Here is a 19,858-nt window from a genome sequence, read left to right as displayed (position 1 = left end):
TATATTCCTAATCCACTTCAATGCTACTGCTGTTTTATGTTCGGACACAACGAGAGAAACTGCAAAAGTGTACACCTTTGCCCAAACTGCTGTCGAGATGGTCATTCCCATGACGAGGACAAAGCACTTATCCAGTGCGTTTAGTGAATTGCAGCGAGCGACATTCAGCAAGGTCTCGCGATTGCAAGACATGGAAACTCTAGTAGAGGTTCTTCGTGTCAAATTCACACAAGGCATTGGATTTACACAAGCTAGGCAAATTGCAAACGCTAGATTTACATCTCCATCACTCGCACAAACTTATTCATCAATAACTAAATCTGTCGCTAACAAAACAACACAGTGTATTGATGCTTTTACTCAAACAGATTCAGTGACCGTTTCTCAAAATCCAGCCCCAACTTCGGAACACAGTAAACAACAATCAAATGTACAGAAAATCCTCAAGTTAAAGCTCCAGCTGCAATACAAAACATCCCTAATTACAAGCCACAACAACAACGAACAAGCAATATATCTAACAATTCAACAAGTATTTCATTATCGGCAAAGGTGAATAAACCACCTAGACAAATAATTTAAATAAATACCGGTGGAGTGGGGAAGGGATCTAATGATCCCATTAACCACTACAACCGGTTTGAACATCTAGCAGTAGATGTAGATATGGAGGATGAGGAGGATGGACGTTCGTCTAAGCCTCCTGATCTATCTCCTAAACCTTTGACAGGGAAAAAGATTACTAAAGTCCTTTTTCCTGAGAAGACTGAATAATATGAACACCATGCTTCCAGAAAGAAATATTTATTTCGAATAAAATAGTGTAACTGTCGTGGACTTAAAGCTAATTATAATGAAATTCTCCTTTTTCTATCAAAATATAATCCCTCTTTGATATACCTAGGTGAAACCTTTTTGGAAGAAAGTGACAACATATCCTTTAAAAATTATTCAACGTATAGTTTTATAAATAAAAGTTCAGAAAAGACTTCTGGTGGCGCATTAATTTTAATAAATAATACATGTCCGCATAGAGAAATTGTTTTGAATACTACTATTCAATCAGTTGCATTACTTGTAACTACGGATCGACCTATTACATTTTGTTCAATATATATATACCTTCTAAATTTAAACTTAATCTTGAAGACCTTGCCAACCTAATCAATCAACTACCGCAACCTTTTATTCTGTTGAGAGATTTCAATGGTCATCACGAGTTTTGGGGCTGTTCTGATAGCAATACTAGAGGTCAAAAAACCTTTATTGAAAGAAATTCTCTCTGCTTACTGAATGATGAATACAAAACATATCTACATCCTGCTACAGGACACTATTCTTCTCTTGATTTGTCAATTTGCCAACCAAGCCTTTTTCTTGACTTCGAATGGAGGGTGTTAGATGACTTACATGGGAGTGATCATTTCCTGATTATCTTATTAAGTATTGTTCAACAAACGTCAGATGATTCCTCTTATCTTAAATTTAATAAAGCTGACTGGCAGCAATATCAGTCTTTATGCAAAAATGATTTGTCTTTGGAGAATTTCACCATTTTTTTATCCTATTGATCAGTTTTCTGTTATTTTATCAGATATTGCAGACAAATCAATTCCAAAAACTTCAAGAAATGGTAAATCAAAAAATAACCCATGGTATAATGATGATTGTAAGACTGCTATTCGAAAACGTAAGAGCGGCCTTTAAAAAATTTAATATTCGACCGACAAAAGACAATCTACAATCAGGTAAGGTTCTCAGAAAAAAAAACTCGCAGAACTATAAAACAAGCAAAGAAAAGTTCCTTGCATTCATACGTTTCTAAACTTAATTCTAGGTCATCGGTTAAAAAAGTCTGGGAAATGATTCGTAAATAAGTGGGAAAGAAAAAAACTTCAAATGTTTCTCATCTTAAACAATCAGACCAGTCTATTGCATCTACCAAAGAGGACATAGCTAATACTCTTGGTGAAGCTTTTTCAAAAAACTCTTCATCACATAATTATGACCAAAGATTCCAAATCATTAAATTAACTAAATAAAGCAAACCTCTGAATTTTGATTCAAATAATGAGAAAGATTATAATAAACCTTTTTCGATCACAGAGTTACTTGTCTTTCTAGACAAATGTCATGATACTGCAGCTGGTCCGAACCAAATACATTACCAACTTTTAAAACACTTACCACATGAATCATTAGACCTTCTCCATGAAATCTACAATATTACATGGAAAACTGGTATTTTTCCAGACTCCTGGAGAGAAGCTATTGTTATTCCCATAGAAAAACCCAGAAAAGATAGCCCGAACCCAAGTAATTATAGACCGATAGCCCTTACTAGCTGTTTATGTAAAACTGTAGAACATTATGATCAATTCTAGACTAGTTTGGTTATCTCGAATCGCAAGGATTAAGTACAAACTTTCAAAGCGTCTTTCGCAAACAACGCAGGACAACTGATCATCTTGTTCGACTGGAAAATTTTATTCGTGATGCATTTATAAAAAAAGATTATCTAGTGTCTGTCTTTTTTGATTTGTCTGATCGAAGGTTTAAAGTACGTGTTGGTGATACCCTTTCTGACTCTTTTGAGCAAGAACAGGGAGTTCCACAAGGTTCTATTTTATCTGTCAAAATTAATAATACTGTGAAAGTTTGTTACAGGGACAGACTGTTAAGTATGTGTTGACGATTTTTTTATATGTTATCTTTCAATAAAATATGCGTACGATTGAATGCCAATTACAACAGTGTTAGAATAAAGTTCAAACTTAGGCCATGGAAAATGGGTTTAAAATTTCCAAATCGAAAACTCAGTTTGTTCACTTTTGTCAATTACGGAAACATCATTGTGACCCTGAGCTTTTTCTAAATGGTACAAAAATACCCGTTGTTGACGCAGCAAAATTTCTTAGTGTTATCGTTGATAAAAACCTTTCCTTTGTGCCGCATATAAAATACTTGATACTTGAGCCGATCGCAAGGTTTTATTAAGACTTTACAGAGCTTTAATATGATCTAAGCTAGATTACGGTTGTATTGTTATGGTTCAGCAAGAAAATCTTATTTACAAATGTTAGATACCATCCATAATCAATGTCTTCGTATTGCTCTTGGTGCATTCCGAACATCGCCAGTTGAAAGTTTATATGCTGGAACAAACGAACCCTCCATTTGCACACGCCGAGAAAAACTTTCATTGCAATTTGCTTTAAGAGTGGCTGCCAACAAATCCAATCCTGCTAATGAAATTTTTTTAAAACCAAAGTACTCTGATTCATATGAGGAAAAACCAAAACAAATCAAACCATTTGGATTTCGCATAAAATCTTCTATGAATGAAACTGATTTTGAATTCGATGGTATTAAAGAAAATTCGATTTCAGATACACCACCATGGACTCCTCATGCCCCTACTGTTCTTTTCAATTTGAAAACTGCCTTTAGAAAGTCCGAAACAAACCCTGAAATATTCAAGTCCAAATATCATGAAATCAAGTCAACTTACAAGGACTATATTGAAATTTACACAGACGGTTCAAAAGATGAAAATCCAAGGTTGGCTGTGCTGCTGCCAGCCTCCTTCATCAATCAAAATTACGTTTGCCAAATAATGCAACAATATTTTCAGCCGAGGCCAAAGCTATTGATTTAGCTCTAAATTTTATATCAAAAAATAGTGAAGAAAAATTTATTATCTTTTCCGACTTGCTTTCTGTTTTAATGTCAATTCATAACCGAAATATGGAAAATCCATACATTCAAATTATTCTTCTCAGGGTTCATGAACTATCTTTGAAAATGTCTATCATATTTTGTTGGATTCCCAGTCATGTTGGTGTTCATGGAAACGGGGATGCTGATATTGCAGCAAAGAAATCCCTTTCATTATCAAAATCTAATTTAAAATTACCACATACTGATTTTAGGCCAAATATAAACAAATACATATTATCTAAATGGCAATCGTCATGGAAGAATGCTTCATTCAATAAACTTCATGATATCAAACCTACTCTAGGGGAATGGCACCAAGGGAACAGATCTGCTATGGCAGGGAGGAAGTTGTTCTTTCTCGCTGTCGAATAGGTCATACTCGTTTGACTAATTCTTATCTTTTGAATAAAGAAGATCAGCCCGAATGTGTACCATGTCAAACACCGCTAACTATTAAACATATTTTATTCGACTGTGTGGACTTTGCTACACAACGCAGTACATATTCAATACTATAAATGTATATTAATTTTCAATACGGCTTCCGATAGGTACAGTTTTCATTTGTTGCCTTAATTTTGTCATTTGTACCTATCTGTCTACAGACAAGAATTGAAACATGTATACGGTTCTATTTATTTATAATTACTTTGCGTTAAGGAACTAATGATTGTCATAGTTAAAGATTTTACGAATGCAATATACAGTAGAAACTCTGATAAAGTTTCCTTTTAAAAATAAAAGGCTTGGCTGGTTTTGACATAGTCTACATAACTAGACAAGTGGGGGTAGGGGTCATTACATAAGATTCTATGCAACACATGATTGTGATTTTCTACTGCTGTTCCCATGGGAACGCCAGTCTTAACTTTAGAGGCAAGGGTATTGAACAATTTTTGGCGTTTTGAGTTTTGAACTACTGGTGTCCAACCTCCATATAAAATTTTAAGACTGTAGCCCAAAACGTTCTAGTTAATGGGCGGAAACCAATTTCCTTTACTAGGCCCCTGTGACTCCGACCCAGTGACCGCAAAAACAATAGGGGTTCTCTACTCAGTGAGACCAATTATCCTACGAAGTTTGAAGACTATTGGTCAAATGGTTCTATAGTTACCAGGCTGACAGGTTATAGTCTATGAACCGTCCGACTGTCCTACTGACATGTGCAAAGCAATATACCCCCTCATCTTTGATGGGGGGGGGGGGGGGACGGGGAGCATAATAAGAATACACAAAACTCTAAGCCTTATGGTTTAGAAGGTTTTTAATTTTTTTTACTTTTATGGAAGAAAATATGGTTACCAATCTGTGGAGAGTTCGACACACAAGATTTTTATTACGTATGTACGGACGGAGGGCACTAATGCAATATTTATAAGTGTGGGGGCATAAAAAAGATGACTTAACTATTAGGTAGTTTCAACTGTTTTATTTAAATTTTCTATTCTATGGTAAACAAGCATGTGTTGAAAATGGTAATCATATTTGTTTATTTATCTATTGTAAAAGATGGCAATAGTTCGTAGGTTTAATCAGAAATAAGTGTAACTGAAACTTTGAACGAGGGTGATACAAAAAGTTCTAATAATTACTTTTCTGCTTGAACATGAAGAGATATATTGCTTTATAAATGATACATATTTGAGATGTAAAACGTTATAAAAGGAGTCATGCCATAGAAACAACTATTTAAGTAATGTTGCCATGGCAACAGACATTCTAATCAGGGCTTTCAAAGTTCCATGGACGTGATTCTGTGATTTTGTTTGCAATGGTTAATGCTCTAAACGCATATTTGTCTTATAAATATCAAATATGGTTAAGATCATTGTTTGTGTTTACCATATAAATACAAGGCAATTTGAAAATATAAGTTTTTGATGCAATCATACTAAAATTGGTAGTCTAGCAACATCAATAAATATGATTTTTTAGAAAAATCATGTATGTGTTGCCATGACAACCGTTTAAACAGAACAATATAGTCATGGAAAATGAAAGAAGGAAGGTAAATATCAAGCATTCAATATGAAACACATTTTAAGTGTAAAATTGTTATTTTATATTAGAGATTTTACTTTTATCTACACAGGTATGCAGCAAAATACTCAAGATTAAAGAAAATAAAAAAAAAATGAATTGTTTTCATAGTCCATATCTCAAACAAAAATGACAACAAGTATTTGTAACTCGCATTACTGCTAGAACCATAATTACCTAAAAAGCGGATACCCTCGTAAATGTAAAAGATGGTTTCGTATTTATAATGACTTATATGTACCATATACAACACACAGCAATTATAGCTAAGGAAGTTGAACTGGAAAAAAGTGTAAAATGAACTCTGTACTTCTAAAAGATAAGTACTATATATATACATGTATACAAGAGCTGTGTTTGTATACTCGAGGTAACAATATGTACATTCATATCAAAGTGTCATTTAAAACATTGAAATCGTACTACCTGTACATGTTCAGTATGGCACACAAAATAATGTCATGATACAGAAAACTTTATGTTTATTATAAAATGCAATAATTTAGCAATAGACTAACAAGAACTGTCAATAAGTCAGCACGCTCGACTATTCTCAGTGCTTGTTAATAAAACAATGACTTGTTAGAGCATAAATGTATCGGCAAAATGTCTTTTGAGACACATTTTGGCAGGTTACATTCTTTCAGGGGGGTGTTCTCTAACAAATTTCACAACAGCCCGTTAAATGTTTTTAACAATTACTACAATGGATAAATATAAACTCAATCATGAATAATGTAAACGTCAAAATTGAGAAGTTTTCAGTTTATCGTATACAATTACGTTTTATAGTTATATTTATATTGCTGTACAGCCCCATTTTAATAATAGACAAACAAAAGAGAAACTGCTATCGGAATACTTCCAGTATTTCCGCATTGCGCAGCTTACGTCACAGGTCACTTGTTGCTGCAACCAATCACTGAATTCGCAACATATTGATCTCGGTTTGCGGCAGCTTCCCAGCTTTTCGTATCATACTAACACATAGTTGGGTACCAAAAAAAAAAAAAACAAGAAAAAAACAATACATAGGCAAAAACCGGACACTGTCCGGACCAAGTTAAAAGTCCGGTTTTCAGAGGATTCCGGTTTTCAGAGGATTTTTTACAAATTTCTGCGAGGATTTATATATGTATATTTTTATTTATTTCATCTTACTGTATCACATTCAATGTCTTGTAGGTTTTTTCTTTTCTCAAATCTGCTTTGTACGTCTCTGTAATATATTAAAACTGAATTATTTTTAAACGAGAATAAAAAAAACATCACATAAAATGAACTTTATAATGAAAAGAATGTTTCGCTTATCGTTGGGACTAATATAGTCTAGCTCCTATAAATCAAGGAACATGCATCATGTGAATATCGATATTTACTAATTAATACCAATACCAATAATAATTAATAAGAATAAGACCTTTTTCATTTAAAAAAAAAGATATGAAAAATCCCCTGTACACCAATAGATCAATTTAACTTCTCTCTATTACATTGAAATGTTTTGCACTTTATAAACTTATCTTTTATAGCTAATATACAAAATACAAACACACAAGACAAATGTTTTTCACAAATACTTAGGTAACATATGTGATTGTTAGTTGGTAAACAAAAACTGTCACCTGCTTAAGATTATGTTTTCAAAATCAATTCGAAAGTAACAATACACCTAAATTTTGACACTTACTGTCCGGTTTTCAGAGGGTTTTTTTGTACAATATTTCTGTGTGGCTATGAAAAACCGTCCGGTTTTCAGAATTCAGAGTTTCCGTTATTCAGAGTTCTTTTTTAATTGTACTTATAATGGAGAAAACGCGGGACTTTGAAAATCGTCCGATTTTCGGAGGATTCCAGTTTTTGGAGGGTCCGGTTTCCGGAGTTTCTACTGTATAAATTACTATGGCGGTGTAATTATTCTTAAATAAGGAATGTATGATCATTATTTGTATTATGTACTATATTTTCTTTCTCATATCTTAAGCGAGATTAAAATCTCTACACCCACACTTCTTCCTTATTCTTATTTCATTTTTTGTGTATTGTTTTAATATTTACATTCACCATAAACTTTCAGAAAACTGCTCTCATCGACCGTTCCTTGAGTTACAAACTAGCAAAAGCGAGGAACTGTGATGGCCAATGTATAGTCAGAAACGCCATGTTATCGGCGAACTTATTCTTTTCTCAGTGAGTCTTCAATTAACATATTTCTCTTTTAAATATACAACTTACTGGATATAAAACGATCGTTAAACTTTTTATTTGAGGGCAAATATTTTCATTTTTACAATCTAGGTCAACAAAAATAACAGCATTGATACATGCTGGTGAAGAGTACTTCCTCCACGGGAGAGTACCATATTATCGGCGTAATCGAACAATGACACAGTGTTCAGACAATACAAATTGTACATTGCACTTACCGTCTTATTGAACTTCTAAGCTTTGGCCACCTACTAAGCTGAAAATCCAGATAAATCTCACTTCTAAATTTACACATTGTGAAATTCAAGTCTGTTAACGCACCATAACCAGATAATGTTATGAAAAAGTTCCAACGTCCAATTTAAGATTTACAGTTGATCTGAGATAAAACAGTAAATAGTCAAAACTATGAAAAAAAACACCAGAACCGTACTGAAAAACAATGTACTTATCTTTTTGTAACTATGGCAATGTGGGCATATGAACTATGCCTTCTAACAACACTTTTATCAGTACAAAATGACAGATGGGTCCCACTTGTCACACTGTTTCCACTTAAAAGTCACCAAGTTAACAAAATATTTTAGCGCATGCGGTGAAAAATTTTCCACATACAAAGCAGTTTGCCGATACATCTTTAGATATGGACACCGAGTCTGTATCAGAATTGTTAACGTAGTATGCTGAAGGGCCTGGTTTTGGACTAGCTGCTACTGCAGTAGAAGAAACTTATTTTGTTGTTTTTTTTTCACGTTAATTGGCCTGCATATATTTGATGCTGGTTTCTTGTTCACTCGTGTGACAGTGTTGTCATTTTACGGTTTGTTATACTTGCTGGTATTTGACGATAACAGGAATATTATCTTTTTCCTGAACATCACTAGCCGCATTCATTTCACATTTTTAGATAAACAGAAGCAGGTGCCATCAATGAAACCACTTAAGAATGGATGTATTCCAGCCTTCCTGAAAAATGATTTTCAAGCGGAAAGTGTTTTCATGTAAGGTTTCTTCTTCTAAGGCAACTTTATTCTTTGTAATATTCTGGCCAAGGCTTTTTTTTATACAAATAACGGACATTCACCTTGATACATAGATTTAAGGGGTCACAAGAAACCAATGTCCAAGGGCTTTGTCATGTGGCTAGTGTGCGGTGGTACGACAAACAACATAATACTGAGGGTTTTTCCTTGCCCATACAACCAGTGTCAGCAAAATATGGGACTTTTGTCAATCAAAGAGAATTTTTGAAGCATTGATGTGTTTCACAAAATGCTATGTGAGATAGTTGTGAAAAATGTCTGGGTTAGAACACCCTCTGTCTGACATTTCGCCTATGGAGCCAGCTGGACACCATCCAGAAACTGGTCGTTCAATCTCTTCCTTCGAAATATGAAGCAGGGAGTGAAATGATTCCCAGTAGCATTACCTGTACCAATTATTGTTACTTTGGCAGACCTAGATGATGAGACTCCTTTTGGCTGAGAATCAGCTGCACATATAACTATTAGCGGTGCATGCTCCGTGTTTATTCGTATGTCGTTTATGTTAATAATTATCTAAGGTTTTTAAGCAAATCATTTTCTTAAAATAAGTCTCTAAAACTTTTCTGAATGCTCTCTTTGCCCTTACAATCGACAAATTCTCTGGTTTTAATGAGTTTCAAATCAGACAACCTGTTCACAAAACCATAAAACAATCGATCTGACATAGGTTTGTTACTACTTAGTTTCTTAATTTTTTTCAGAGACGGCATATAGCCCAAGATGAGCTATGAACATTATGAAATGCAAGTTGCTATTTGTTTCCAGCAAATCTAAGCACTTTTCTCAATCACTTCGGAAAACAATGTGAAAATAGCAGGTAATGATGCTATGACCCATAAAAAGCGTTATTTCTAGTACGTTCTCTGATAAACATGCACTATTACCAATTCCGTGTTGTCCCTGATACATTCATAAAACACGTTGTTGCTAAAAAGGTGATTTAAATGTTTTGAAAGGCAAATATAAAGCAATTTATGACTGAAAAGATCAGTAACACAGGAGCTAAAGGATCAGCTACTGCAAAATGCAGTAACGCAGGAACTTCGGATTTTACATCTGTGTTCGTGTTCATCAATTGCTCAAGGAAACGTGCCATAAGGGCACAACAAATTTAAAAGTTGTTCATCGGATTTTTTTCTGAAAAAAACATGAGGCGGCGAGCGAAAAATGATTTAAATATCTGGTTTTTTTTTAGAAAATCAGGAGCGAGCGAAGAGCAAAGAAATATATTTGTTTTAATCTGGCTCTCGACTGACTAATAAAAAACTTAAAATATGTATAGCCCTTTTATAATAAAAAAGATAATCCCCAAGAGACTGAGAAAATATGAACTGTAGACGCACAACAAAGCAAACTCTTGATAAAAAGGTAATAACATTGGCATACAGTACAGTGTAACCAAATAATGTATGCTTTTGAAATATTGCTGTTACAAATATGTAAAAAACAACAATGCATAACCATACTTATCACATAGATATTTTCTTTGAGTATTTACTGCTATGAAAATGTACTATTTTAGCTGACTTTACAAAGTTTTTGATAAGTCAAATATCTCTGTAAGTGCTTCTAGATCTATTAAAGCTTTTGATTTGAAACTTACAAAAGTTATTTACTGTCTACACCAGGGGGAAACAATCCCCTCATCACTGACTTTAGACAGAGTTATGCACCTTTTTAACTTCGAAAATTTTTGTTTAAGTTTTATATAATGACCAATAGCTCTGTTACGTTTAAAGCTTTTGACTAATTTGCCCATTTTACTGGCAAAGCTCTAGTTCAGGGAAGTCGAGCATGCTGTATTATGGAAAGCTCTTTTTCTGATAATATTCAATTTATTTTAACCAAGCCTCAATTAAGTCCTGAAATGGAGATTAACGTGCATTAACTTTAGTCTACTCGGTGGTTGGAAAATTTAAAAATCGAAAATGGTCTGAAAACAACTCATAATGTAAATTCCTTAACCCACAAACTTTCGTTTACAAATAATCATTTGAACAGGAAAAACAGAAAACAGATAAGAGACATGCATCAATAAGTATTTACCCTTACCAAAATAATGTAGATTGATGTTATTAAATAAATTAGTATGTTTTTCTTCATCCAGTTTTCAATGAAATAAATCGATTTTTTGTAGCATCTCAATTTGGTAAACATTTGAAGAAAATGGCGTAACTGCATAAAGGGGAAATAACTTAAATGCAACTAAATATAAGTGTTACGATATATTACAGACGATGTGTGCGTAGTATGCATTTAGTTTGATTAAAATCCATTTTAGAACAATCTGGGACTGGACATATAAGCATTTATACACTTTTACGTCCGTAAAATGTAGCGCACCAAAACATTTTGGCTTGATTTCTTTCAATGGGGTGAGCGCAAGCCAAAAACAAAACAAAAACAAAATTGTTTTATTTTTGTGTTTCTGAACATATACGAGCGGCAAATACGATGAACAACATTTTAATTTGGTGAGGCATTATTCATTTAATTTATCTTTCAGAAACAGCGATAAGTATTTTCTCCTGATACTGTTTTAGTCTAAAAAACTATACATGTATATTGTTTTAATATACATGTAGTTAATCATTCTTCTGAAACTTGTGAAATACCATTTCTATAAGGGCAGTAATTCTTTGTAACACTTTGTTCAAACTGTTTTAGACAATACAAGCATGCATATACTAAGTCCTGTTGTCTACATTATCTACATATAGTAAACTTTGGAAACGTTATGTGCTGATAGCAAGTCTGAAATGATAAGTACGATGACGTGAAAGTCATTTTCGAGAGACTTTTTCATAAGTCAGAATTAAAATGCTGTTTCTTTGAACAACTTTTTATTCAACAATGTGATTTTATTTATCACCTTAGCATATCTATTAATTTGATATGTTTCTACAAAAATATTCGCACTGAACACGCACGTATACCTTCATGAATTCTTCAAGTAAGAACTGGTCCTGTTACGTGACTATTCTTAGATGGTTTTCACCCTTGTGATTTTACCTTCTTTAGACTGTATATATTTCTTTCAGACTTAAGTAAGGCAAAAGCTTTTAGTCCCTGACAAAAATCACAGACCTTTCGCTAAGAACCTTATTCAAAGGTAAAAGCGACAATATCTAAACTAAACAATTGCGGGACTAGCAGTTCTTTTATTAATAGTTACAATTAATGTCGGTGTAGCTGTATGAACCGGCTTCAAAGAATATGTCCTTACCGTTATTATAATGTAATCGTCGGTCATCATAATCATCACAAATGTTGTACCAAATGTATGTCATTGTATTTACTGATTCTAAGCCTACAACACATGATTTATTTTTATCTAAGACTAAGGAGCGGAGATATCTAACAGTAAATTAATTGACTTGATGTGTTTCTGTTATCTTTTCATTTGGCTATATCAGATATATATATATATATATATATATATATATATATATATATATATATATATATATATATATATATATATATATATATTTTTGTTGTTGTTCTACCTATTTAATTGCTAAAATGATTATAATAGAATAGATACATTTATGAAAAGTATCAGTATCGAAGAATAAGACATTGACTTTTTTAGGTCTTCAGTAAAATACCAGCTGATACACATGTATCATCGGCATATTAATTCAAGCTGATTTGATATATCTTTCATCTTCACAATTACAATAATCTTTAATTATTTTATGACAAATAATTGATATTGAACAACAAACAATCTTATTTTTCATTTTTGCTATTATGCATACTGTCATATAAAATAACAGGAATTAAACATGATTGTAACTGAACATAGTATTCAAATAAACCATATAGTGTTGACAAAATATCATCGCATACATAGTTGAGATTAACCTAACATTATAGGACAAATGACTATCTGACTTAAGTTTGGCTAGTATTGTCTGCCACAGCAAACTGCTATTAAACCTTTGTGTTGACATTTAGGCAGTTTACACTCCAAATTTATAAACTTGATTCAATTATCACCCCCCAATATAACTTACGGTCGACCTGTCCTGAAACACAGCGATGGCCTCCAAAGGTGCTATTGCATTCTAATGTGTGCTAACAGTTTATTCAGCGGTCACTCATCATTAACAGCCATTTAGAATTGCTACTGACAATTGTCCTACTACAAATTGTTTCATTTAGCAGTCACCTAATTTATGCTACTAATTTATGCGGTCAGCGGCAGCGGCAGCTTTGTTCTACCTCCGGAAACATATTGTAACCCAATTTAGCGTTGACTTCAGATCGTTTTCTGTACTCAGTGGTCGACACAAGGTCACGAATTTATGCAATATTTCATAGACAGATATTTTGAATTTTCCACTGAATTGATGCACCGGCAATTTAGTACTAAGTGCCTTCAAGGAAAGGAGCTAGACTCTTTTCTTATGATGAGCTTTATTGTTTAAAAGTAGGTAGGTCAATAGAGAGGCTGAAACACGGTAGAAAACTAAAATTCCAAATGTTTATATGGATAAGATCGACTTATTCTACCGTGACTGGTAATTTACAAAAAGAGAAGCATATGCTGGTGGAATATGCTCGAAACAAAGGGTTTCAGTGGCGATATGTACATAAACGGTAACACGGTAAACGAATTATATTTCATTTAGAACATCCTTAAAACATTTTGACTTTGGTGCAGTGCTTTACGTTTTACCTTGTTAACAATAATTGAGCCTAAATATAACAGAATAAGCATATTTATTAATTTGTTGTATCAAAACAAATAAAATTGTTTAAGATGTTGTTCTTTCGAAAAGGTAGCTTATCAAAAATATCTATCTTAACTTACGATGTCCAAATAAATGATTTTATGTCATCATTTCAAACATGCAGATCTATGTGACATTTCACTTCGAACGAGAATCTAAAACACAAGTTCTCGATTTAAAGAGAAAGCGCATTAATAGAAAAATGAGGCAACATGTTCTAAGCATTCCTGTGGCAGAGTTATAATACATACTAATTCTGATCGTCAAACATCTGGGATTTCCCTCTCGCACGGAACGCACTCATCGCCAGTTGGGAATGACATGTACATTTTAACACTTTTTGAGGCCATCGCCATGTTTCAGGATAAGCCGGATGTGAGATTAATTGGAGATGACATTTGAACTATGTCTAGAATTTCGGAGCACAACCTGCCTTTAATGTCGACACGATAGTTGAATCAGTTTGCTGTGGCGGACAAGTCTAGTCAACCGTTGGTCGAATCGTTATTTGTTCCATAGTTTAATGTTAGTCTCGCTAACCTAGAGAGATCATTTAGGCGATATTTATTGTGCTAGGGCTTGGATGGATTACTTCCCCTGATACTCGTTCACTAAGGTGAAGTATCAGGAGTTGGTAGGAAATTCCATCTAGCATTTTCAAATTCAATGGCAGCACTTAGAGGCTAGGGTTCGCTTGATCAGCTACTTTAGGAGGCAAACACATGTATCTTCTAATATGTTGCAGATGTGTTAATTATTATTGCGATCATAAACATATATAACAGTTTTTTTGTTTGTTTTTTTTTTCATGTGCGTCTATGATTATAGCGTTCACAGAATTGTGCGTTTATGGTTATAGCGATCATAAGCAAATATGTGTAATGCTGTGCGTTTATGGCCGTTGCGACCATACACAGAATGATGAGCGATCAAATGTGTTTATTTTCATGTGCGTCTATAATTTAAGCGATCATATACATATGTGATTATCGTCATTGCGATCATAAACAAATATGTGCATGCTGCGCGTTTTTAGCCTTTGCGACCACACAGTGATTGCAAGATAAATATGGGCATGACCTTTCGATCTTCGGTTTGCTTTGAGTTTTCATAAATCTCTACTCGGCAAAATCTGATAGCCGAGACTGATGTTTGCGATCAATTTTTTGTTCGTTTATTTGAATCATATGTTATGTTACAAAAATGTTTTATTAAAGTCATTTTGTATGAAAATATGTATACTAAAAATAATGAAATTGTAAAAGTTGTTTATTGTTCATTGGCAAATGAGCGGAATAAATTCTATCCAAAGGTGGTCAAATCGTCATTTGTCCCATAATTTAAGATTAGTCATGCTAACCAAGGGATATTATTCAGGCGGTATTTTTTCTTTTAGGGTTTTGATGGATTACATCCCCTGATATATGTTCACCATCCTAAAGAAACCGGATCGGGGAGAAACTTCGAATTCAATGGTAGCAATTAGAGGCCAGGTTCGCTCGATCTTAGGAAGTAAACCAGTTGTTCCTCTAATTGTTGGCATAGTGTTTATGGTGATTGCGATATTAAACATATATAACAGTTCTTTTCATGTGCGTCTATGAATATAGCTGACATGTGCGTTTATTGCGATCATTAACAAATATGTGTAATGCTGTGAGTTTATGGCCGTTTATGGCCGTTGCGACCTTAAGGTAGTTCTGCACGTTTGGATCGTAAATTTTTCTACAATGTAGAATTTGACTAAACTCTGATTTTTCAAAACTTCAGAATATACCTAGAAAATTCAGCAAATAAAAAAGATAGGGACGTGTACTTGATTTTTTGCTAGACTGATTTGAAAAATTTGGACCTCATGCAGTATTTCATAATGGGAGTCTATGGGAAAATCATAACTTTCATAACATTTTCGCGGATAGAATTTTTTCTACAATGTAAATTTTGATGAAACTTTCCACGGTTGTTAATAAACATAGGCACTATAATTTGGTGAAATAAAATGTATAGGTCCGTGTGCTTATTTTTGAGATATTTAACCATAATAAACGTAAACCGAACATTTCACGCTAATTTAACACATTATTTTGAATTTTTAACGTGCCGTATGTTTTAATACCATATTTTGACTTTAGAAATATAGCAACAGTGCCATTGTAATAAATTTACTCACAGGTTTCAATTGATCCATAAAATAATTTTAATTTCCGCACGCCGAATTCAGGCTTTATTCTACGTTTTCCGGATAAATAACGTTACGCCATCACTTCCGGTTTTTCAAACGTTCATAACTACCTTAAACAGAATAATTAGCGATCATATGTGTTTATGTCTATGTGCGTCTATTATAAAAGCGATCATAGATATATGCGTTTGTGGTTTTTGCCATCACAAACAAATATGCTCAATGCTGCAAGTTTATGGCCACTGCGACCATAACCACTATAAGCACAAGCTATATATGGACATGACCCCTCGATCTTCGGTTGCCTTTGAGTTTAAGTAAATCTCTACTCGACAGAATCAGAATTTTATTGTCATTTCGAGCCTTTTTGCGCCCGCAAACTACTAATAAAAGTAGCAAATATAATATCTCAAATCTTTTATAAGGTGATAATGAACAAATATAAAATGTCTGCACGTTAGGTCATTTATACATGACACGTAGTTTATATCTGTTAAATTCTAAGTTTGAGTTCGTCGAAAAGTATTTAAATATAGTGACATATGTACGCTTATAATAAAACACATTATGAAATGGCTATAGGTAAAAACCATTCTATAATCTTTCGGGCTTATGATTCAGTAAAATCGAAAGGAATTTCAGAAAGAAATAAAACATTCTTAAGAAAATGATATTTATGCTACATTTCCAAGTTTTATGATGTGACAGTGTGCCTTGACAAAGCCGTGAGTGTCTTCAGTGTCAAGGTCAAACATCTGATACGTCTTAAAATTGTTCTGGTCTGTTTCACATTTCTGTTTTCGATATTGAAAACTTCTAACCTTACCTGAAGCTGTGTATCATACTATATATTCAAATTCGAATTGTGTGTTTATAAAATATCAGAAAGATGTAGTCTTTTTTAAACGGTTCGTGGGGTACATAAAATTTAGGAAGCTCGCAATAATATTTTGTGGTCTTTAAAACAAATATTTTGCAAAACCTTAAAGTTAAACGATTCAAAACTTTAATAATACGTTAAAACAATGCTTCGTTATGACACTTTATGTAGGGTCTTGTACAATATCCTTATGTGAACTTGACCACAAATTAACACTTTTTTGTTCGAAATTATCATGTAACAGGATGCAAAGGCATATAACAGCTTATTTCCAGAGCAAATTTAGTGTCATAAGACCTTGAAGAAAAAGTGCATTTTTAATGATCTTTTGACAGCATCCAAGCTTTTAGCGTCCCTAATGGTAGCTGGAAGAGCATTCCATAACTTCGGTGCAGCTGATGAAAAACTACGATCACCGTACCTACAATACGTAACGCAATATTCTCGTTATGATTCCAGCTGCATTGTTCTGAAGATTCTGAAGTCTATTCAGCAAGCCCTTCGGAACACCATACAAGAGCGCATTGCAATAATCAAGGCGTGAAGTGACGAGTGAATTTACAAGCGATTTTATAGCATCTGTATTTAAATATTTTCTAATGCGGCCTATTTGACGCAGCTGTCCGTACCCTGATCTACAAACTAAGTTAATATGTTTTTCCATACTCATTTTGGAGTCTAGAAAAGCACTAAGATTCCTTACACATTAAGTTTAATATTCTCTTTTCCAATTTTCACAGTCACCGATTCAATATGTTTTTCGCTTCTTTGAGAGGTAAATACAATGACTTAAGTTTTATCGGCATTGATTTTCAACATGTTGCTGTTCATCCCAAAAAAAATTCTACAAGACAGTTTTCAATACAGCGTTAAGCATCCTTCTGAGATGCCGGATTTGTTGGTTTGAAAGATAAATAAAGCTGTCCATCGTCGGCGTAAAAATAGTGATTTAGTCCATGTTTCTTGCATATTGTACCAACTGGTTTAGTGTACATTATGAAAAATTTTGGTCCGAGAACGGACCCCTGTGTAATATATTATATTTTATGTGCATGCATCAATGTTTTGATAGCTATTACATTTGATGAAAATACCCACTCTATCTGTTCAGACATTTAACGACGAATATTATATATTGCTCCACTTTAGTTTGTTATGATCAATAATCTGTCGGATTATGTGTGTGTGTTTCTGTGTGTGTTTGTGTGTGTGTGTGTGTGTGTGTTATTTTCTATTCTTTACATGTTGTATTAAACTTTTTTCTGCTTAACATTACAAAACTGCATAATATTAGTTTTTATACATGGTAAATATTTAATGCAGATACAATATATAGGCGCCAACGTGCAGAAAAATTACCAAAATATGAAAGTAAAAAGGAAAGTCAGCAGATGTGGACCGACGAATCACTCGCTATTTTTGACTGTAGAGAGAGACATAAACACTTTGCGTTTGCTGTTGATATTGACCTTGATGAATTTATTGTGACACAGATTGTAAAACATAATGCGATCAAAATACATTTGGTAAGTTGATGATTTTGCAAATTTTAGCGTACTGTTCTATATATATATTCATTGTTTGATGCTCTTATTTTCTTCTTTTGATCAATAACATTTCCAATATGATGAATTTAAATTCAAGTGAGGGAATATTTAATGCATCAATATCTAATTAATTCTTGTCTTATATTTGTACAATAAAGCATAGTACTTATGACATAAATATGGATTTGAACTATATGAAAGGTATCCTTTGCTGAAAAACAAATTGGTTTTTATTTTTCTAAATACATGTTCTGTCTAATTAATATGATATATTACACAGAGTAATGTACATAGTTTGGATCGAAACGGTATCTGTGTTATGTATATGCCATTTTCCCCTGAGGCAAAATATAGTGACCTAGTCTTAAGACATCATGTAATTTTTAATCCAGAATATTTTACTGTGTTCTTAAGCAGTACTGATAAACAGTGTATGAAAGTTATTGTTAGAAAAGACTGTCCTTGATTTTTCCAGAACGTTCCTTTTATTCTTAGTGTTACATGAAAATTCTGGAACCTTCCATGATACAATATAAAGTCAGATGTTTTAGATTTAAACGGAGCCTAAGAACATTCAGTATAGAACTTAGACTGTAGATATTGATGAAACTTTCCTGTATGTCTTAATAAAAATACTATAGGCAGTTTGGATATTTATTATTTAAAAGGGTTATTTGAAGGATATACTAAAATTTGTGGATTTTAAAACTTATCTTTGAGGAGAGAAATTACATTTTTTTTGGATCTACTAAAGTTACATTTGAACTGCGTGAAACATTGTGGAATTTATTCTGATTGGATTTAAATTTGATCTGGACAGGTTTTATGATATCTTTATACAAAATAGGGGTTTACGGCTCTTTCACATTTTGAAGGTATTTGTATTTTTTTTTTAAATTCATGAATAAAATTTTGTTATTGTTAATAATTGCTGGTTCGTCTTTCTGTTTCTTTTATTTACTGTAACAATAAATCGTTACCCTCTGACGTAACAGAAATTTGAGGATCATCCGTGATAAGAGCATAGACTGCTATATTTTTGAATTTAAAATTTTGAAACTTTTCAGCTTAATTTAAGCAATTATTTTGTATTGTAGAAAAAAATCTTAATTTAATTTTTGGTACAGTATGCATTTCAGCAACTATCGAAATGTCGTTTTGATTGTTATAAGTTTGTGACTGAGCCATTCCAGGAGATGGTCAAGTTAGCTAAGAAGTCTGGTTTACTTCTGCTTGTCAAATATTATAGCATTTCTGAAGTAAAGCCATTCATACTCAAACAAGAAAAAAAAGAATATTATTGTTCAGTATTTCACGGATGGAGACGTTTTTTCATCGCTCATTGTTGAAACACAGTCAGATTTAAGATAAAAATAAATGCAATCAAAGATGGAATTTCAGTTAGAAGAGAAAAAAAAATAGAAAAGGAAAGGGGAAGAGAAAGGGAAGAAAGAGAAAGAGAAAGGGAACAAAGAGAGAGTTAAAAAGAGAGA

The 19,858-nt window shown here is 33.1% G+C and overlaps 1 protein-coding gene across 1 annotated transcript in view; it reads left to right on the top strand.

The window, feature by feature from the left end:
- LOC128553177 (uncharacterized) overlaps positions 1-19,858 on the top strand; it is a gene marked incomplete at its 3' end in the record, with an annotated part of 60,790 nt that overhangs the window by 27,355 nt on the left and 13,577 nt on the right. Inside the window, exon 2 of the mRNA XM_053534297.1 lies at positions 18,142-18,344. Coding sequence (XP_053390272.1) covers positions 18,142-18,344 — 203 coding nt within the window. The remainder of the gene's footprint in view (positions 1-18,141; positions 18,345-19,858) is intronic.

Source organism: Mercenaria mercenaria, unplaced genomic scaffold, assembly GCF_021730395.1.
Source record: "Mercenaria mercenaria strain notata unplaced genomic scaffold, MADL_Memer_1 contig_3559, whole genome shotgun sequence".
Taxonomy (NCBI): domain Eukaryota; kingdom Metazoa; phylum Mollusca; class Bivalvia; order Venerida; family Veneridae; genus Mercenaria; species Mercenaria mercenaria.
The sequence above is the reverse complement of the archived record's forward strand: the minus strand, read 5'-3'. Positions and strand labels throughout refer to the sequence as shown.